At 32.6% G+C, this 22,701-nt stretch overlaps 2 protein-coding genes across 2 annotated transcripts; both read right to left on the bottom strand.

Annotated features, from left to right (window-relative positions):
• Positions 1-1,603: 1,603 nt before the first annotated feature.
• On the bottom strand, positions 1,604-3,674 carry LOC142555213 (scarecrow-like protein 3). The gene is made up of 2 exons (XM_075665966.1): positions 3,387-3,674; positions 1,604-3,223 (listed from the first exon to the last, which is right to left on the bottom strand). The coding sequence occupies exon 2, from the start codon at positions 3,170-3,172 to the stop codon at positions 1,763-1,765; it is 1,410 nt and encodes a 469-aa protein (XP_075522081.1). The 5' UTR covers positions 3,173-3,223; positions 3,387-3,674; the 3' UTR covers positions 1,604-1,762.
• Positions 3,675-6,630: 2,956 nt separating this feature from the next.
• LOC142555212 (pseudouridine-5'-phosphate glycosidase) lies at positions 6,631-14,859 on the bottom strand. The gene is made up of 13 exons (XM_075665965.1): positions 14,684-14,859; positions 13,969-14,062; positions 13,432-13,542; positions 9,387-9,469; positions 8,893-8,952; positions 8,723-8,783; positions 8,151-8,257; positions 7,998-8,075; positions 7,635-7,680; positions 7,436-7,556; positions 7,254-7,339; positions 7,063-7,146; positions 6,631-6,922 (listed from the first exon to the last, which is right to left on the bottom strand). The coding sequence occupies exons 1-13, from the start codon at positions 14,774-14,776 to the stop codon at positions 6,912-6,914; spliced, it is 1,035 nt and encodes a 344-aa protein (XP_075522080.1). The 5' UTR covers positions 14,777-14,859; the 3' UTR covers positions 6,631-6,911.
• Between the last annotated feature and the right edge of the window lie 7,842 nt (positions 14,860-22,701).

Here is a 22,701-nt window from a genome sequence, read left to right as displayed (position 1 = left end):
AAGATGGCAAGAGCCAACACAAGACAACATTAGGTAAATGAAATAAGTGAGAGATGATATAAGAAATTCATCGTCAATACAATAAGGTCGACATTAAAGTAAGTTTTACTATAAATTATAGCCAATGGAATATGGAAACTAACAATTGTTTTAGATATTTTTAGATTTTCAATTTGTATGGATATTTTTATGATTTATAAATTTAATATGTTATTTAAATTATTTATATTTTATAGATTACATCTATAGAAGTATAATAGAAAAATATATATCAATTAATGAAATAAAAAGCATTTCAATGATATTCATCCACACATTTTATGAATTTAAAAAGTGTTTTTTTATCTATTTATTCAAACATAAAAATAGCACAATTTTTACTTAAAAAGCACTTTTAAAAGTCAGTTTAAACAAGCACTTTTTTTGTTAAAAAAACTAATAAAACCAAACGGGCCCTAAGTCCCTCAACTTTAATAATATACCTTATGCAGTTTGAATAATTTTCTATTATTTTCTAATTAGTGATTTTTTCTTAATTTAATATTTTAATAATATTCATAAAGGTATGAATGAATATAAAAATGTAGCTAAAACAAGATTGCAGGATTTTAAAAAAATGTTATTTTAAGAAAATATTAAAAAAATTCAATAAAATTATATAACGAGTGTATAATTGTAATATTAAATAAACTTCAATAAATCAATCAGCCTCAACTTTACTTATAGTAAGATGATGATGATTACGATGATGATGTATTAGATATGGCAAAACTTGTATGAGACGGTCTCACGGGTCGTATTTTGTGAGACGGGTCTCTTATTTGGGTCATCCATGAAAAAATATTACTTTTTATGCTAAGAGTATTACTTTTTATTGTGAATATCGATAGGGTTGACTCATCTTACAGATAAAGATTCGAGAGACCTACTCATCACATATTTATAAATATGAAAAGTTTTAAACAATTATAATTCAGATATACACAAGGCATTTACAATATCACAGTATAAAAAAAATTTAAAAAAAAGGTGCGGGAAATTTTTATTCCATTGAATGTCTTTTTTTTAGCCCGTTCCTTTTCTTTTGGGCCAAGAATTTCTAATTCATCAAATAATTATATTTCTGCTGACAGAGAGTGCTTTGGAATTTCACATGGCTGAATCTATCACTAAATAACAATCTTGATGGATCGGGGAGCTCCATCTTTTTCATCCCAACACCAAACCAGCCTATTATCACACTCTTGTCAAACATTGATCTCGAAAATCATAAATTTAATCGAAGTTCGTATAAGACACCGTTTGATGTAAAAGATAAATAGTTGAAGTATTTGTTACATCTATTGTTTGTCTCGAATTCTACGATAATTGAAACAAAAAATAATAGTGTTATCCATGTTTTTTAATTTAATATCACCATATTATAAGTTTTTATCATCGTCGAAGATCTACCTACGTGTATGAATCGAGAGGTCGAAGTCGAACCACCCCACAAAAAAACATGTTATTGTCTGGTATGTTTATGTTTTTGTTTTTTTGTTTTCCCAGAAATATTGAATAGTGTAAAAGGGGGTCGAAGACAAGTCTGAACGCAAACAAAGTGTACATCCTAAAACATCAGGTTGATCACAAAAATTAACAAAGAGTTCAAATATTAAAGATGAACAGTACATTACTAAAGATTTTTACATCTGCAGAATCAAATATCCCCTCTACAAACTTCAAAACGAAGATAAACACGAAGCGATTCCATCCAGATATTTCACCTCTTAAACCTCCAAGCTGATACTGAGAGAAGGGGTCGATCCTGCCAGCAAATCACGACGCTGCCATTCTCTTCTTTGATCTTATAGCCATCACAACTATAACTTTGCAGCAATCTTTTCGCTTGCAGCATCGCGTAATAGCTCAAAGGAACACTCGCAAAACCAGCCAGCTCAAATCTTTGATTCCATTTCTCGAGCTTTTCGTGTCTTTCTTTCCTCTCCATTCCCTCGCACGCTATAACATTCTTAATCTCCTCGCCCAACATCTTTTCCATCCTTAATCTCTCCAAAGATGCTCTAGGTAAAGCTGACTCCAAGCAATCGAACAGTGCAGCATAGAAGTATAAAGATTCGGACAACCTTTCCATGAGGGAATTCCCATTGTGATCTGAGTCTTGTTCTGTCACTACCATAACTTTCGGAGAAAGACCCCATATGGCATTAAGAAAAGTGTCTATATTTGAGGAACCATTTGAAGATAAAGGTGAGGATGAGGCTGAGTCGGTACTTGGACTATATCCATTAACCATATCTTTCTCCAGCAATTCGCCTAAGGTACCTTGATTCATTTGTGCTATTCTTTGCAAGTGAATACCAATCGCATTCATAGGCGTCGAGGGAGACTTTTTCTTAAGCTCGTTATCCGAGGCCAAAAGAGAATGCAACTGCATCATTGAACTAATAGCTAGAGCTTCCCCTGTTTTGACGCGCAACTTTTCGACATCGAGATTTTCTAGTTTACTGACAATGGGGTTGAACTGAAACGGTATATCCAACTTTTCCGCCTCTTCGGTTAATATATGTGCCATCTGTTCCAGTACCTCCTTTTGTTGATGAATCCCAGTAATCCTCAAATGAGGCGGACCTTCGGGTCGTGCACTCAAATCTCGAATAAGTGCACACCATTGTGCCGGTTCAGTCACATTCAAATCGATAACATGAACCATCCTCTCCCCCTCCATTGCTTCGACAATCGCTTGATTACTGATCACAAAAGCCACCTTAACAAACGGCAAGAACTCGAAAAACATCTTTTTCACCAGAATTTCTTCAGAAACAACAGAGATTCTAGTCGAGCGAAAGGCCTTGTAAACACCAGGCCAGGTTCTGAGGATCCTATCGGCAAGAGCCTCCGAAAAATACGACGCAATCCGTTGCATGGTATCACCATCCGGCGATGCAAGATGAGAGATTTGATCAAGGGCTATGTTTGCATTTTCAAGACTGCCTGTTGACACATGATTTGCACAAGTGACCAACAAATGGATTAAATAAAGTCCTCTTTCTTCAGGTTTCAGATCCTTAAGCCATGGATACGGTGACATAAAACCGGGTGACAAAGACATCATAGGAAACATTTGAAGCGGTGAAGAAGTTACAGACGATGATCCATCTTCTTGAAACATATTTTTTGAATTAAAACTCCCAGGAAATCAGCAACAAGAACAGATGTTTTCCTGGAAAATCACAAACAAACAAACAACTACTTATTCAACAATTCCCAAAACCACCACATGAAGCCAATCAACAATCCATCAATAATACCAAAACTCGAACTACACACAGGAAACACGACGTAGATATATCACACCAAAACACAGTCAGTATACTTGAACTCACCAACAAGGCCGAGATTTCTAATTCGCTTTCTGGGTTTTCCAATTCATCAAAATCCCACAAAAAGCCCCCAGAAAATTCCCACAAAACAACCCAGATTTCTCTGTCTTCTCCAACTCAAATAGAGAAGGGTTTGGTTGGACTTAAGGCTGAGGATTACGAGATGAGTCAATCTCGGGAAATTTGTCATTTTGTTGGTACAACATAGCTCGGTTGTCTACCATGCGTGACATTAGTTTTTGTCGTGTGGAATTTGGTGTCCTTTTGCTTCTTGAAAGAATATGGAATTTGTGTGAACAAGTGCCCCTTTTCACTTGTTTTCTCTACGCATAAAGTTAAGAGTGTCTAGGATATCCATTTTTTTCCCTGGGTAATTTTTTTTTATCAATTTAGATTTAGGTATTTAAATAAAAAGTATTTCTATTATGAGACGAATCTATATTTATAAGACGGGTCGACTCGATCTATAAAAATAATAAAAAATATTTTTCATTAGTCAGGTCAAAAGTTCGTCTCATAAAATTGAATTGTAAGACGTTCTCATCTGTTGTGATAAATTAATATATTTTCAAAAAATATTAGTAAATGCTTTTAATTCAATTTGTTTGGATTAAATTATATCTGACTGAATAAATATATTATAAATTCGATCGTTTGTTGTTTTAAATTAATGGTAATAGTACAACTCTAATATTTTAAATCGTATAACAGCTCAAACATAACGTTTCGATGAGATATTTTATTGTTTAGACCTGGTCAAAATTTTTAAAAAAATAGTCATCCCAAGTGTATTTAAATACACTATAGAATGTCATTTTCAAATTGAAGAGTTAAACAAAATTAGGTAAACAAATACTCGTGTCTCGATTATTCTACTCAACAAGAACAATTATTACATCTCACTATCTATATATAAGTAACTATTACCACTTCAGCACAAATATTTTGTGTGCGAAAGATATAAAACCTATTTTATATGTAATATTTTATAAAATGGGTCGACATGAAAAAAAATTATCCTTAAAAAAATGTTTATATTAGACAAAAAATAAAATAAAAAAAACTAAAAATGATGGTTTGTTTTATGTAATCTCTAATATAATTACTAATTAATATCTTCTTTAAAATAGCAGTAGAATTTATTTAAAAAACCTAATGATTCTTACTTTATGTAGTGGTGTTAATGGATTTTAAATTTGGAAAATTTGGATGTACATTTAAAGTTACACTCAAGCTTATATTTTGCGTGATAAATTACAAAATTACTTTTGAATTCAATTAGATGTTTTTTACAATATTTTCTAATCCTTTATTAGATTTGATAAAGAAAAATGTCATCATATGTGTGGATTTCAATATACATCCTAACATGACTCTTTTAAATTCAGTAAAAATTGATATCATTTGAAATTCCTAATTATGACTTCTCTTTCAACCAAATCTTTCTCGGACACCATTTATAAATTGGTAAAAACTTGTGTGATGGTCTCACGAGTCGTATTTTGTGAGACGGATATCTTGTTTGGTTCATCCATAAAAAAATATTACTTTTATGCTAAGAGTATTACTTTTTATTGTGAATATCGATAAGGTTGACCCGTCTCACAAATAAAGATTCGTGAGACCGTCTCATAAGAGAACTATTCTTATAAATTTTACTAATATTTTTCAAAATAATTTTTAAATTACTATTAAAAATATTTTATGATTCATAAAAAAATATTTTTTCTTGTTACCTTCGTTTAGTATAACATTGGTTGACAAGCAAGACAAATTGGAATAAAAAACACATACAAAAGTTGTATAATTTAATTTTCTTAAAAAGCAATGATCTTGCCATACTCTCAAATTAAATACGTTTTGCCGATACAAACTATTACAAATAACAATTAATCAATTGTTTGTCGACGGATAATTCAAACTTCGTATTTCGTAAGGATTTTTTTGTAATTTCACTCTCGTATCTTTGTCACTTTCAAAACTCGCCAAATTTAAAATGGAATTATGATCATGAATCCCATATTTTTATTCAGCAAAACCTTTTTTTTTGGATTTTTAAGAAAATAAAAAAGTATAAAAAATATGATAAATATTTTATAAGACGAGTCTATATTTTTCTGGAACGGATAATATTTTGTGATTCGACTGTAGTCTAAATAATTTATCTTCAATATGTATTAAATCACTAACTTCATGTCTTGATTAACAATACAACATTAACAAATATACATCACCTCACTTAATACGAAGGATAAGACGTCGATTGATCACATATTCTTGTTTTGTCTGATGTTTGGTTCAAGTTCTATTAAAAAAAATATTTTTATATGCTATCATTTTATCCAAATAAATTGGTGTATCATTTTAAATTTTTATATAACAAAACTTGTGTGAGACGGTCTTACGAGTCGTATTTTGTGAGACGGATATCTTATTTGGGTCATCCATGAAAAAGTATTACTTTTCATGCTAAGAGTATTAATTTTTATTGTGAATATCGGTAGAATTGATTCGTCTCACGTATAAAGATTCGTTAGAGCGTTTCACAATAGACCTATTCTTTTTATATTATACATTATTGATAATCTCATCATTAAAATTTGAACCAAGCATTACAGGTTCAAAAAAAAATCTTGCTTGAAATGGCTTAAAAAGCTACAACTTTAGTAGTGCCCCCCATTCAAAATTTTTACATTTTGCATGATATTTTTCTATAATATTTCATATAATAAGATAAAAATATATGGCACACTCAAAACTAGAAAATCCGAAATAAATGACTATGTTTCTTGTTCTAACATGGGTTAGGTTGGTTCACCCCACTTCAAGGAAGCCTTTTCGTGGTGTTCTTGTCATGACATAAGTGTATGGGGAATCAAGAACTGTCCCAAAGCAAATAATATTCTTGAAAATCAACTAAGTTCCAAATATGCCCTAACAAAGCCAAACAATGGGCCATGGCTTTTGTTCCCAAGTGCGTTCCAAGTGTGGGAATAACAAGAAAATTCTCCCACATGCTTCCAACATTCAATTCCTTTTCTTCTGCAGAGCTAAAACAACTTTAGTTTGGTATTATCTTCTCCTATCAAGAAAAAAGAGGAAGAGATAAAAGGAAAAGTCCAAACTACGACATCAGAATCCTAAGACATGGTGGTGACCTTGAAATCTCGCTCACCTAATTTGATTGAATATAGAAAATTAACAAATATTTGTTGGATCTTATCTAAATGGGAATTCTCCATCTGGGTTTCAAGAAGTTCCCTTGATTAACATGTGAGGTTCCAAGTCCAAGAGGAAAAAAGTAGAGATCGATTAAGAGACTCTGTTGCAGAAAATTATGCATATATGACAATTCTGGTGTATTCAATCCCCAACAGATTCTACAGGGAGAGAAGTTGGAACAAACAGGGAAATAGTTTTGAAAAATCTAGAAAGATTAGACTGCAACTCCTCCAAGTGTAGCGAGCATGTCTGTTTAGTTAACATTGAATTCTCGAAAGATAATGTAGCAATTAGGTCCTCACTGTTTCATAAGGCACCTGCAATCAAATATTAACAAGTTTGCTGGTAGTTCATAGCAAGTTGAAGATCATGTTTTCGAAGACTTACTTCAGAAATGGATACAGAGGTGCATCATTGTTTTAAAGCAATAAACTAGAAAGACTAAAGAGACGCTCACCTTTAGTACTATTTTGTCTGAGATGAGCGAGGGAGACAGCAATCTGAGCACCAACTCGTGCATTATTTTTCACGAGAGCTATATCTAACATTTCCGTTAAGGAAATTTAAAAAATGAGATGTTTAACGCCCTTCAATCGATGTTTTATATTGTTTGGTTAGTGATGCAAAAGTATCTCTGACAAAGAATACTTGAAGCAAGGGAGGTTCCTCCGGTCAGTTCGTTTACTCTAGTAAGTAAGAAAGGAGTTTCAGTGCTGCCAGTTACGTGCTGCTCCCTGTGTCACTCAAATGAAATATGTATATAAAAAATAGGAAAAACAAGACTGATCATCATTATTTCACATATTTGATTATCAGGTACAAAGTTTTACCGAGCATCCTTAAGAGCTTTCTGTATGGCTGATTCAATTTTATTTCCTGAAGCAGAATGTTCTCTAGGAATAGGGACCGCTATCAGGATTCCAGATCCGAGCTCAAGATTCATGTTTGAATCTATAGTGGTCGAAAATAGTACTAAGCTCAGTAATGTAATTAACTGAGGAAAAGGAAAGAAAAAGGAAAGCTCCCTACCTATTAATCGAGCACAGTCCTCAGGTGAGTCAACACGACAAGGTGCCTGAAATTTTATAGTAAACTATCAACAGTTTTCTCCCGGTAACAACTAAAAGCAAGCTAAATATTGATACTGAGAGAAGACCGCAGTTTTTTGGTAATACAGATTCAACACAAGATGAATTATAAACTTTCACAAAGCAAAACCAGGACCCAGGTATAAATTTTAGACAACTTTGATGAGCAGTATAAAATGAAAAAAATGGAATCGATCCCATAATACTTCATCGCATAATTCAAGACATAATCATAAAAATTCTGGGACAAGGTATAGTAATACCGCAAATCTTCTGCTAGATCTATTATTTTGAAAAAGGTTACCTTGCAACCACTTGTTTCAGAGAAAAAAGCAGGGAATTCATCAGTCTTATATCCAGCCACACAAACTCCTTGAGTTTCCTGAAACTCAACAGAAAATGAGTATGCATTCATTGCATAAGATGGTGTGACATGTGAAACAATAAAGGGTCATACCAAATATTCCAAAGTTCTTGGAATATCTAATATTGATTTCACACCGGCAGAAACTACAGCAACAGGGGTCTTTCCCAGCTCTGTGAGATCTGAAGAGATATCCATAGCTACAAAAAGAGAAAAAAAAATCATTTACCAAATCAGGACGAGTTAATAAAACTATTCTTCAGAAAATAGGTAACTAAAAGGTCGTGCATATTCTCGACGGAACAAAAGGTTCAGTTTATATCAGGTACTTGTTCCAGTAATTTACTTTTGGATTTTCCAATAATAATTCACTCTCATTGATTTTGCATGATGTGTACGAAAAGGTTTAACAATTAAGTTATTTCTCAAATGAATGAGCTCATCATGGTTTTAACTCCATTCTACCAAATAGTTTACTTTTTGGTTTCAACCAATCAAGCAACTCACCGAATTGAAATCATAACTGAATATATTAAAACAAATGCAATTATAATATATACAGCACAGAACATCAAATTACACCACATCTTTTTACTAGATACTTCAAAGCAAGAAGCACCCCAACATATTTCTCACTACATAAATAAAATAATGATAAAACATACTACTCTCTCCATGTCTGTGAACTCCCCCAATGCCACCAGTAACAAATACTGGAATGCCCACCTGCAAATAATTGAAGTCTTGACAGTTGGTAGCACAACTATTTGCCTTAAAGGAGTGTTCATAAGAAGGAAAGACGTATTAAAAATGATTATTACAGAGCAAGGAATACCATGGAAGCAAAAAACATTGTTGCAGAAACCGTTGTCGCACCGTTTCCTCTAGTAGCTACCTGAAAAGTTTGTTGATATTCAAACTCCAAAATACTAGCTAGCTATATGAGGGAAACAAATCCTAGTTCACGAAATGCCATGCAGTTGACATGTATTGTGAATCAATAAATTTGAAGAATCGGGTGGTAGACATTAATCTCAGTATGAAATCATATTGATATAGTGAATAAGTGAGTATGATGGCAAGATCTTAGATAATCACCCACAGTCATTAGGATTTTATTAACTTTTCAAAACATACGATTTACTAACAAACACAAAAAAATATTTTGAAAAAATAACCAAATTGTAGATCTCATCTAGCATCTAAGCATGGCAACCAAAATTGATAAAGGCTTGAATTTGCTGTGGTGCAATCAAGAATTGAAAATTTTAGAGTGTGGACACAAAACCAACACAGCAAACAAAGTGTGACTTATCTTCAAATACTCACAACATGGGCGATGTCTCTGCGAGCTGTTTTTCGAGCCTTTCTTCCCAGAATGGCCAACCTTTCAAGTTCTTCGGAGCATAAACCTACAAATTTAAAGCTTCTTCAATAATCAGAAGATTGTCACCATTTTAGTTTCCCTCCAGTATACAAGAAGCAAGTTAAAAGAAAAAACTCAGAAGATATCAACCAAATAAATGTAAAAGAATGTGAAATTTCAAACATTCACAAGAAAATCTAAGTTCATTGCAGGGATTTCCTTCCTCCACTCCCCCACCCAACTAAAAATAGAAGAAGCAAACACAGGATAAATGCCTGCTTTAATCATCCAATATTTTAAAATGAAATAATAGTTAACAAGACAATTATGCAATACGATATATAACGAGAATTCATTTCCTACCATTGCAAAAAACATCACTTTCAACATGAGACGAGAGAATGGAAGCATTCATAAAAAGTGAAATGAAGATAAGTGCAAGTAAACATAGAAGAGAGAAAAATGTTCTCTTATTTTATTATTCTGCATATTATCAATACAATGTACACAAATATAAAATGGAGAAAGTACAACTTAAAAAGAAATATTACAAAATATAATAATCATTGAAATATTATCATATCTCAATCAATCACTAAAATATGAGATTCTAGCAGTGATTTCCTCTTGATTTATCAAGAGGAAACCATGGTGCGAAGATGTCTGCCATCCCCAACTTGCTGATTTGAATCTCAAACGGTTGTCTCAGCAAACCCTTTGTAAGAATATCTGCCATTTGTTGCACGCTTGGGACAAATGGAATGCATGTGGTCCCGTCTTTCACTTTTTCCTTTATAAAGTGTCTATCTATTTCTATGTGTTTTGTTCGATCATGTAGAACCGGTTATGGCAATGCTGATAGCTGACTTGTTGTCACAATAGAGCTTTATCGGTAAGCTTGACGGTTTTTTTAGATCTTCTAAAACTCTATTGATCCACATAATTTCACATATTCCATTTGTCAATGCTCTGAATTCGGCTTCAGCAATAGTCCTTGCAACACCACTTTGTTTCTTATTTTTCCATGTGACTAGATTACCTCCACATAAGTGTACAATATCCAGATGTCAATCTTTTGTCGACGACTGATCCTGCCCAATCAACATCCGTATATGCTTCAATTCCTTTTCTTCACATTTTTTAAACAAAATTCCTTTCCCAAGAAAACTTTTCAAGTAATGAAGAATTCAATAGACTGCTTCAAGATGTTCTTCGTATGGAGAGTGCATACAACAAAGGTAATGTCAGGACGTGTGTGTGACAGATTAATTAGCTTTCTCACTAATCGTTGGTATCTCTTTTTGTCAACAAGTGTACCATCTTTCACTTCCCCAATTTTGACATTCGTATTGGGTTATCAGCTGGTCTACAACCACTCATCCCCGTTCTCTTTAAGAGATCAAGGGTGTACTTGCGCTATGACATGACAATTCCCCTTTTTGATCTAGCTACTTCCATTCCCGGGAAGTATCTTAGTTGGCCTAGATCTTTAACTTCAAATTCAGTAGCCAATTTTTTTCAATCTGTCCATTTCCTCCATGTCATCCCGTCAGAACGTTATCATCCACATAGACAATGAAAATAGATATCTTGTCTCTGATAGATTTTATGGATAGAGTATCGTTAACTTGTCCTTGGGTGTAGCCTTGACCCTTAAGAAATGTTGTAGACTTCCTCTTCTAGGTCACCATTCAAGAATGCATTTTTCATATCTGACCGGTGACTGGTGTAATGGCCAATCCAGATTGACAACAATTGATAATAGAATCCGAACAGTGTTCAACTTCGCAACGAGAGAGAATGTTTTGGAGTAATCAACTTCCTAAGTCTGTGCGAATCTTTTTGCTATCAAATGTGTATTGTATCGTTCTAAGGATTCATCTGAGCCATACTTTGTACTGAATACTCATTTGCGGCCAATTGTAATTTTTCCTTTGGGTGGATACACTAACTCCCACGTAGCATTCTTTTCCAGAGCTTTTGCTTCCTCTAAAACAGCTTCATGAACATTGTTAGGGAGAACCAGATTCGATAATTGTGAAATAAAAGCTTCAAACGAAGATGCAAGGTTTTTATATGATACGAAATTAGACTAAGGATGTCATGTGCAAGACCTAACATTTTTCCTCAAAGCAATAGGAAGATCAAGATCATTAGAAATTTTGGGACTACCCGGTACGGTGACATCCGGATCACTGAGACTCTCATCGTGAATTTCCTGATCCAACCTCTGAGTAGATGCTTGGTCGTGCTTTGGGACAGAGTATTCTCGTTTTTTTTGTTGAATGATGCTTTAAGTAGACAAGACCTTTGAACCATTTTTCAGTATCGTTTGTTCCGTTCAAAATATGGTTCCCCAAGGTTTGATGTGAAAAATTAGTAGTGTGAGGGACATCAAGTTGCATGGCAAATTCAGACTTTTTCCCATCTTGATGGTAATGCTCCCCTGAAGATGGGAATCTGTGTAAAAAAGTGTCCCTTCAAAAAAGTGACATCCATTGATACAAAATATTTTTTTGATGTCTGGTCAAAGCATTTATAAGCCTTTTGATTTTGGGGATAGCTTACAAAGATACATTTACGCGCACGAGGGTTCAATTTAGAACGCGAAGGATCACGATCATGAACAAATGCCACGTTCCCAAAAACTTTTAGAGGGATTTCCATCATGAGTCTAGACACGGGAAAACAAGTAGTGAAACACTTAAAAGGTCATTGAAAATGTAGAATCCTCTCGATTTTTTGCGTTTAGCGAGTCGCATCACATGAGATTTCCCATTTTTCTTCCTCGAAAAATTCAATTCTTGCCAGAGTACAAGCAACTGGTTATAGTACGTGGTAACTGACCGAGAGTACCTTGCTGCAATTTCCACATCCGTGTGGTTAATTCAAACATTTGGGAGTGATTGTCTTGATCTGAGTAGGTCTCCCATATCGCCTCCAAGACATATTTGGTCGTGGGGAAAAAGAGAAGGTTTACCGATGGCTGGATCCATGGAATTAATTAGCCATGCAATAACCATCGAATTCTCGGAGCGCCACTCTGGGTAACGGGTGTCGTCGACTGGAAGGTGATTGTGTTGTCGAGGGTCAAATATCCGAGTTTGCCTTTGTTGTCAATCACGAGTCGGACCGACTGAGCCCATTCCAAGTAATTGGTTCCATTTAATTTATGGATGGTGACTTGGAGGGGATGTTCCAGCAGAGAAACGGTTGGAGATGGTGAAGTAGCGACCTTGGACCCTTCACTGGTACTGGAAGAAGATATACCGATGGACGAAGAGGTGTTGCTGGTGGTCGAAGATGAACGAACCATGGATGCTTTAAAGTTCATAGTTGAACCCTGTTGATACCATGCAAGTAAATGTAGAAGAGAGAAAAAAATTCTCTTATTTTATTATTCTGCATATTATCAATTCAATGTACACAAATACAAAAGGGAGAAAGTACAACTTAAAAGGAAAGATTACAAAATATAATAGTCAAGGAAATATTTTCATATCTCAATCAATTACTAAAATATGAGGTTCTATCTGTGATTTCTTATTGATTCATCAACAATAAGATATCTAATCTGCTGACGCTAATAAACCAAAACACAAAGTATTTTCCGACATAAGAGCTGGTTCGCCCACGATAACACATGGTGGTGGAAAAAAGAAGCCAATTTTAAAAGGTAATAACCGTATATTGCTTATCCTATGAGAGAATTTATACTGAAGTTGTGACAAATTCTGTCAACCAGAATCGCATCCAAATATTCTTGAAAATCTCATTGTGCTTGTATAGATCTAAAATTAGATTCGGATCAATATCTATCTCTAAGCATTAGCTCAAGTCTTTTGAACAATAAAGTAAGATTTGGATCCACTAGCTTCATTCTTAATTGTTATGGCATCCAAAATCTCCATAACAAAGAAACCCATATTTCTCCAGAAGAAAAAGGAAACAACAAGTTGGAACTCCAAGCGACTCAAAGTGAACAGAGGAAAAGTTTTGAATAAACACCTACGCAAGGTATGCCATCCAAAATAGCAATTGTTGCTGGTATAGCTTCATTTTGTCTCACAATTGCCTCCACCTCTCTTGCAGTTTCGAGATTCTGAGGATATGGCATTCCTAAGTACATAATGCGAGAAAAATGATTAAATGTCAAAGTACAATAAATTATGTGAGTTATCATGGAAGCAATTAATAAAAAAACAAGTTAACTTTCATTTGTTTAAAAGGGGATTATATGATCAAATGACACTTGAAACAGGAAATACAAAAGGCAGAAAAAACATGGCTTATTTTATTTATTGTACAGAAACTCATTAATGAGGAGGAAAAAAACTTCAATATAGAAGGATTTTATTCACGAAAGATGATTTAGATGTATTCCAACAAACCATCACAGTCCAAATATGACCTCCGTTAAATTGATTTATTGCTCGCATAGAAAAATTCAACCAAAGTAAAGCCAATTGGGCCATATTTTTCAATTGTTCTGCACTTGGTGTTGATTAAAAAATTGAGCAGGAATGAGAAGCTTTCAAATCATACCATGAGATATTATGGTGGACTCGAGAGCAACCACAGCTTTTCCATCAGATAAAGCTTCTGAAACTTCACTGGATATCTTAATTATTTTTTCACCCTATACACACAATACATCAGTCTACCAGAGCCCCAAAAACAGAAAAAGTGCACATGGTGATCATTAAGCATGAGGGAAAAAGTAAACAATCCAAAATCACAATAGCAGCCAAGTATGATGATTTGAACTCAAACAACAAAATGAGACTACTAAACAATCTGTATACACAGAAACATTCCAATTCATATGGTGCACAAACCGGAGAAGAACAGGGACGCTTTACTTGTTCGTGTCTTACACATCATTTTTTTCTACAACTTCATTGCAACATGTCGATGTCTACCAGTTTGGATACATAAGTTATAGATTAAAATAGCATTTTATTGAGGCCCAAGTGTAAGCGCTTATTTTGAATAAAATGCAAGCATTTTCTGGGTATAGGATTTTCTACTTGCTTTTCCAAACTGCCACTTCTAAAAGCCCTCCAACCCCCCAGAGAAAGCAAACAGAAACAATATATAGAGTCGAATTTAGGAAACTCTGATTTCTAAACCAAAACAAAAAACTGAGACAGCAGATTTAATATGAACATCAAAACTTCAGTTGACACCTTGATCATAACCCAGCACCACACGATCATATAAAAAAATATTATCCATAAATGGGGCACGGAAATGATACCTTTGAGGTGGGATTTAAGGGGTTGAAGTGTTTCCGGATGTTGGATATTCTGGAGACAGCGGAAGAAGCCATTTTTTGCTCGATCGATTGCATAGGATGGGTAAATAGCGGAAGAGGGTGAAAATAGAGCCGAAACTTTGAAATGCGTAGTTGAAAATTACTCCCTACTCCAAACTTCCAATCATATCATTCTTATTCAAGGGCTATGACATGGTCCATCCGATCTATATATATATATATATATATATAATAAAAAATAATAATTTTGACATAAAAAATATGTGAATTAAATCGAGTTAGATATTTGGATATGACAAAATTAACATGTAAGATCGTCTGACAACATTTTTTTGTGTAACAATAAATATGATATATCGTCTATTAAATTTTAAATTTGGAATGAGATTTCAAGATATTCGTCTCTCCAACACAAAATAAATAAAATAAAATAAGTGATACTCCACAATAAATTTTTTTTATTTTATACTTGTCAAAAACTTGTATGACGATCTCATGTGTCATATTTTGTGATACGGATCTCTTATTTAAGTCGTCCATGAATATGCTAAGAGTATTACTTTTTATTGTGAATATTGGTATGGTTGACCCGTCTCATAGATAAAGATTCATGGACCGTCTCACGAAAGATCTACTCTTGACACTTATATTTAAAGAATGGATAAGGAAACTAGATTGTTTTCAGGCCTAAGAAATAAATTACAAAGGGTTTTAGATTTTGCCCAAACATCATTAAAACCACGTTGTTCTGGTTTAGATTATGGATTGCGTCAATTTGAATTAATTTTTTTTTAAAAAAATCAACGGTCTAAACTAAAATAACAATATTATATATGACCTAGTTAAACAATTTATACTATAAAATACTGCTTTTTTTCTCACTGAAATTTAAAATAAATGGTTATACATATTTTATATTAGTCAAATAGTTTATTCACATAAGTTAAGTTGTGTATGTGTACTACTACAAGATTTATAATTTAGCCACCAGCCCTTTGGTTTTGTAGCATGTTACTCTCAAAATTGAATGTCCCATGTTCGAGGCTTTCCCTCCCTATTGCTCGAAAAAAAAATCTTAAAATTTAAGACGATTTTATTTAATTTCGTTTCCGATTTGGGATCTTTTTTTTATAGAAACCGAAATTGAACCGTATGTCAATAGTTCTATTTCTGGTTTTTTAGAAACAAAACCAAAAAAACAATTTTGATCTTGACTTTTAATCAAAGTTTTCTTTAAAAATTTTGATGTATGAGAAAAACTTGAAAAATCGGACGCAAAAACACTAAAATATAATCAATTTTTTCATGAATAAGATGTTTTTCAAAACAAAACATGTAATGTGTAACATAATCAAAACATAACAAACATATTCTAAATAATAATCTAAAGTATTACACATCTAGTTGTTTTGGCAGCAATTAGCTCTTTTAAAATTATTAGCTATGCATATTCATGTATTTTCACGTGAATATTTTCTGCTCGAAGGGGATTGATCATTTTCTTTATAAATCTTATTGTTATATATTGGATATAACTATAAAACTTCGTGCTTCTGAATCTTATAGTCATTTTAAAGAATTTAATTGTCTTACATAAATTGTATAGTGATGTAGCCAAATAAAGAAGTTACCTGAATTGGGAAGATTCAGACGATCAGAGTCTAGATGCATAATTATTGTTCATGTAAACTCGGAAAAAAAACTCAGAGGATCGTCACTTGCGTCCCGAAACAGAACATTAAAAACGTCAGAGATAACCGAATAAATCTTCTGACGCACAAGTCAACACTAGAATTAAAGTGTATCTCATATTTATAGATTTTCCCTTGGGATGGCATATGGGCTTCGAACTGTGCGGACCTCTTTTAGGGATCAAAGGTTTAATGGAATTATTATCAAATCGTCTTAGTCAAATAAATAAATAAGTCTGATCATTGTCCATCATAGGCTCCCCATTCTCGATTAAGTGTAGCTGGCTCGAGGTGGGACAATAGTAAACCATTATATTTGTGTAAGTTTGTGAGATATTAATAGTTTCGGTTAGGCAATGTTGAGTTCTGCTGAAATGGACAGTTACAAATTATTATATTTGTCAAAGTGTTTTAGTGAAATCCTTCCGTGAGAAAGAATGGGTGACGTATGAGTTATTCAAGTCTCCAAACATCCAAAAAATAAACTTGTGCAATTTACATTTCAGTGTTTAGCTTTCATTTCATAGCTTAACGGTTTCATACTTAAGTCATTTATTGTGTTCATACCGTGCCGTTGAGCTTCTTTCCGCGCAGTACCCATCTGCTAGTTTCTTGATACCTAATTGACGAGAATTATATTTTAGTGTTGCTAAGCCCAACCGAAATTTTCTTATAATTTATTGAGATTGTTTGTTCCTCCTCCTCATAAATCAATCTCTCATCTTAACATAAGATAAAATCGGAATTTTTTTTATAAAATTAATTTTTTATTAACTTTTCTTAATTTGTTTGAAAACACATAAATCCAAATACATAAGACTGAGATAATATGTAATGACCATGGTCTTAGGCTGACTCAACTTGAGCCGTAGCCCATCCATGTACCATTAGTGGTCATGAGTCATTGATTGGTCCGATATGAGTCGTATTTCATGCTGATATAATTCACTCATAGAATATCTCACCCCTGAAAAATAGTTTTTTTCGCCTCCTCTAACACTCGAACTCAGGACCTTCACGTTTAAGTATCAAAATTCCTAGAGTGTTGATACCAATTGGGCTAGTAGTACCAACAATCTAGGAATTTAGATACTTAAATCTAATAGTCCTGAGTTTGAATATTGGGGGCGAAAGAAATCACTTTCCAGATGTGCGACATTCTATGAGTAATGATGCATATGCAATGGGATACGGCTCATATTAGACCAACTTACAGGTCCATGACCAGTAGTGGTATATGAGTATGGACTGAAACTCATGTTCAGTCAGTCTACGACCATAGTTATTACATATATATATATATATATATAGTACATGAATATTTATTTTATAAAGTGTTTATAACTTCACCAAAATTAAAACAATAAATTGCGGATATATTAAAATAGTGTTATATATGTATACATGACTCGCATCTGTACTGTTCAAATTCCCAAAGTTTTTAAAACAAAAAAGGTTTCTCATAATAAATGTTAATTCCACGCGGTACACCCTCACTTCGGATCTAGACTAGTCTTAAATTTTGTATATTCCTAATTGGGTCGCTATATATATATATATATAATATATATATATATATATATATATATATAAAAGGTTTCTCATAATAAATTTTAATTCCACCTGGTTCACGTTCGGTCTCGATATAAACCCACCGTCCTTACAATTTGCATTTAAAATTGTAAAATTCCTCGAATTTTGTTTTTTTTTTCTAATTAGATAAAATTTAGTCTTACTATAATATTTATTCATTTACTGCATTAAAATAGAAATTTGAATAAGTAGATTATTACAAACAAAATTAGGTAAACTTACATGGCTAATTCTTCTATGTTGTCGTCGTATATATATATGTGCATGTTTTGTAAAAATTTATTCGTGTTTTAGGTAAATATTCAAATATATGTTCTACAAGTTATTATAAAAATCATTTTCACAAGCTCATATTCAAAATGAACTAGTTTTAGTAATGTTAATTTTCAAATTATCATTACAAGTTATTGTAACATAAATACTATTGTAAAAAATAATTTTCAAATTTTAATATAACCTCTAAATGTTTTCCACAAACATTATTTTTCATTTAAAAAATTATAGAACGCTAGTGCAAACAATCTTTAGTACACGTGAATTTGAAAAAATATGAAATAGTTTGAAAAGTATAATGATAAATACAATTAAATATAATCCTAACATATAATAAATAAACAACGTCCTTTTCTTCTTCTTCTTCTTTAATCCACCACTTTTAAATATAATGATAATTTTGACTAAATAAGGAATAATTTTGTGACGCTTATTAAAATATTTTAAACTAAAAATACTATAGCAAATTCTAAAAACAATAAATAATTAAGTATTTATAATGTAAATATATTTCTTTTTTATATTTTTATCATTATATAATTAATATAAACTTATAATAATTTTTAAACATAAAAAATTGTATAACATTATAAAAATTTTAAAATTTATAATTAAAATTTTAAATTATAAATAGTTTATAAATCAAAATAAAAATTATTTATAATATCATAATGTTAGAGAATTTACGTTTCGATGAATTATCAAAGTTGTTGATCTAATAGATTAATACAGAGCTTAGCCAAACTGATTTCAGGAGAAAAACTGATCATTTGTGTGTATACAAGTTTCCATGAACAAACTGTTAAAACATAGCCTAACTAATGTCATAGCATAACTCATAGAGCAGTTTGACTCAGTGAATCAGTCAGTCTAATCAATGGACATTCTCTGAACTTCTTTGAAGAACATAGTCTAGCTAACTATTGGATAAAATCCCGTAACTTTTTCAGTCCATTGAATGTCGAAGTTCACGCGCACTACCCAGAGTGTATGATTTTCGGAAAAGATGATAACTTGCCACAAAAACGTCTGTATTAGGAAACAACCATTAGATTTAAAAAGACAATTGTCGCAGACGATGCCTATAAATATAGCAGTCAACAAGTCTCTCAAAATGCTCATCTCTCTGATTCTTTAACATTCTAAACTATCTAAGTAATTTTTGGAGATCAAGCTTTTCGAGAGACCAACTGATTAGAGCAAGCACACACTTATTTGTTTAGTCTGATCAATGAGTATCAATTTGTGCTTAAAATTTTCATTGAGAAATCATTGTAATTGACAGTAAAAGTTTTACTGATCATAGACTTGAAAATTTACTAAGTTCTCTATCATCATCTACCGTCATAATGTTGTATCATCATAAATTTAATAAAAAAATAAATTGATTTTAGGTGAGAATAAATATTATTCTTCCAACTTAAAGCTCTCGCAAATTTAGAATATTTCAATAAATTATATATACACATACGTAGATAAGCAAGCATTAAAAAACTTCAAAGATTTAAGTATGTAATGTGTCGGGCTGTGAAAATACTAGCAATCTTGATTTTGATTATAACAAAATTTGTTTTGTATTTATAATATATTTACTCACGTATACAATTGTAATATGTCAAGTTGAGAGATTTGGCAAGTTAGAACTCAAATGAAGTAAAGCTGAAAATCTAGTTAGATAAATTTTTTAATAATATCTTGCAAAACAATGATGCAAATGTCTAGAGACCAAAATGGTTGGAAAGCTAACACAATTCTCTAGAAATTGTATATCAAGCCGGTTGGGTTAATTCTGATGTTATCAAGTCAACATGGTGGTCAAAAAATCGAACCGGTCACACATCCTCGACCCTGACGGCTCGATAGATTAGAATGAGTTGCAAAGCTAAGACAATGCAGTACAAGAAAAATGATTTTCTGCAGCACGTCATCAACAGCGTGCATTAAAAGCATGCTGCGAATACTACTTTTAATGGCGTGCACCCATATGTGTGCTGTTAATATTGTTGCACTTGACAGAAATAACGGCGTGCATTAAAAGCACGCTGCGGATAGTAATATCTGCAGCATGCATTTATGTGTGCTGTTAATAAATTATATAAACGACAGCGTGCAGTTATATATGAGCTGTTAATAATCTATGCAATTTTCGCAGCGCACAATAAAGACACGCCGTTAATAGTATTAGTAACAGTGTGCATGTTTATGTGCGCTGTTAAAAGTAAATCATTTTTTTAAAAGAATCGTGTTTAGACATTGACGGCGTACATTAATCGCACGCCGTCAATAGTATTATACACGTCATGCATATTATTAGCACGCTGCGGAAAATGGGTGCGACCAAAACCGTCGCTAATTTAAAGTTGCGATGGTTAAAAAAACCGTCGCTATGGTTTTTAAAGAACCGTCGCCAATTTAAATCAACGACGGTTGAATAAAAACACCGTCACTTTTAGCGACGGTTACTACTAACCGTCCCTAATAGCCGTAAATAAGTGACAATTTAATTAAAAAACTATCGCTATTAGCGACGGTTCTACTTTAACCGTCGCTAATAGGCGCAAATTGATTATAAATAATCTTCCAACATTGAAGTCTAAATCGGAGCTTGAGAAGCCGATAAGTCGTGATGATGTTGCTGGTATGCAACACGGATGTAGCTACCTGCTAGACTTGAGTAGTTCCAGTATTTAAAGCATATTTCTCTCGGATGAACTCGAAATTGAGTTATTCTTGAGTCTATGGAAAGCTACAAGAAAGGGTTATTACTTTTATGTTCATCACTTTGTCCAAAAATCAATGAATCAAGAGTTATAACTACTAGATTAGACCATATTTATTCAACCGTTTTGCTCATCCAACAGTCTCATCCATTCAACTGTTTTGCTCATCATTCAACTGTTCATCTCCTGAAGCCGGAACGGACCAGTACCCTGCTAGAAACACGAATATGACTGTTTTACGTCAGAAATCATACAGAACATTTTCCAACTGTCATATTCTTGTGTCTAACGTATATATCACTCTTGGAATCTATATATACAACATCTTAAAGAACAAATATAAGCTTTTGAATGAATTCAAATAATGGAAAGCCTAAATGAAGAAATTAGATATAATAAGTGTAAACCCAAGAAGGTGAGTCTAAATAGATATATTATCTTAGTGATAGTTTTTTCTCTTATGTGTGAGGATATATTTGAGAGTATATACATTGTAATTGATTAATTTCATCTCACACGCAATCAATCATATATAAAAAAGAGATTATCTTATAACTTTAGTTGAGTACTAATCTTCACACCAAGATATTAAAATTTGTGTTTGTAGTCTTGATATAAAATACCTTAATATTATATGGATTATTAAGTTGTGGCCTACAATCGGAAGTTTGTTAGGAGTTTCGATTAGGAAAGTGATAAGTCCTAAGTCAAAATGAGTTTGTACAAATGATTGTATAAATCAAAATCTTCTAGTGAATCATTCCAATAGGAAGAAAGAATGACATAGGAGTTGTAAATCTCCGAACATCCATAATCAAATTCGTATATATTTATTTATTGCATTTACTTACTTTTGCTACTGTTTTTTGTAGACATAGTTGAAGAATTGTATCTTTTAAATACCAAAATATTATATACAAATTACTTGAAAAAAATCTTTCAATCAAACTGTTTTGATTATTTCAACTTATAAATTTTTGAAATGATTTTCAGAATGTTTAATATAATCTCCGGTTGGGTATAACCAAACTCAATATAACCTCTCGGTGCTCGGTCCATTGTTGAACATTTCAAGAACTAGCTATTATAGTTCCAAAAATTTTAAACAAAGTTATTCACCCCATCTAAATACACAATCGATCCTAACACAATTTATGCTTCTATTCAAACATATATCAAACATGAATTATATTATATATGTCACAAAAGTTATTAAAATAAAAACATATGTAAATAACAATTCATCGGATAAAATAAAATCTAATTTCTTATTGATATATATTCGAGATATCATTTTGGTCATTCCCTTCAAGAGTCTATTTGATGGAGTGAATTTCAAGAGACAAACACCATAACTTATCTTCAAATATGATGTCTTTTTCATCTCGAGATTAATATCTTTCTCCCATCTTTTAATCAATGATTACATCAACAAATCAAAGTAGATAATTGATCCATTTTAGTCAAGTATATCATCGATTAAGCTCTTCCAACATCCAGGTAGAGAATCTCTTGGTAGTCGAACTATTACATCATGTACAAAATGATGACCCAAATGCATAAGAAATAAACGTTTTTTGTCCCAAATTTTAATATGTTTGGATATGATATGAATATGATCCTGTAACGATCATGAGTCATTTGGCTGAACCAATACGAGTTTCGGTTCATACCCATGCACCACTATTGGTCATGTGTCGTTAGGATAATCCAGCATGAGCCA

Source organism: Primulina tabacum, chromosome 9 (genome assembly GCF_025594145.1).
Source record: "Primulina tabacum isolate GXHZ01 chromosome 9, ASM2559414v2, whole genome shotgun sequence".
In the NCBI taxonomy this organism is placed as follows: domain Eukaryota; kingdom Viridiplantae; phylum Streptophyta; class Magnoliopsida; order Lamiales; family Gesneriaceae; genus Primulina; species Primulina tabacum.
This window is presented reverse-complemented; position numbering and strand designations above follow the sequence as displayed.

Bases quoted from the DNA above. Each gene is read 5' to 3' on its own strand.
- LOC142555213 (XM_075665966.1), bottom strand. From the start codon at position 3,172: ATGTTTCAAGAAGATGGATCATCGTCTGTAACTTCTTCACCGCTTCAA.
- LOC142555212 (XM_075665965.1), bottom strand. From the start codon at position 14,776: ATGCAATCGATCGAGCAAAAAATGGCTTCTTCCGCTGTCTCCAGAATA. The intron at 9,470-13,431 runs GTGTTTATTCAA...TTAAATTTGTAG, and splicing joins GGATGGCATACCTTGCGTAG to GTTTATGCTCCGAAGAACTT. The intron at 7,681-7,997 runs GTAACCTTTTTC...ATAAAATTTCAG, and splicing joins CTGAAACAAGTGGTTGCAAG to GCACCTTGTCGTGTTGACTC.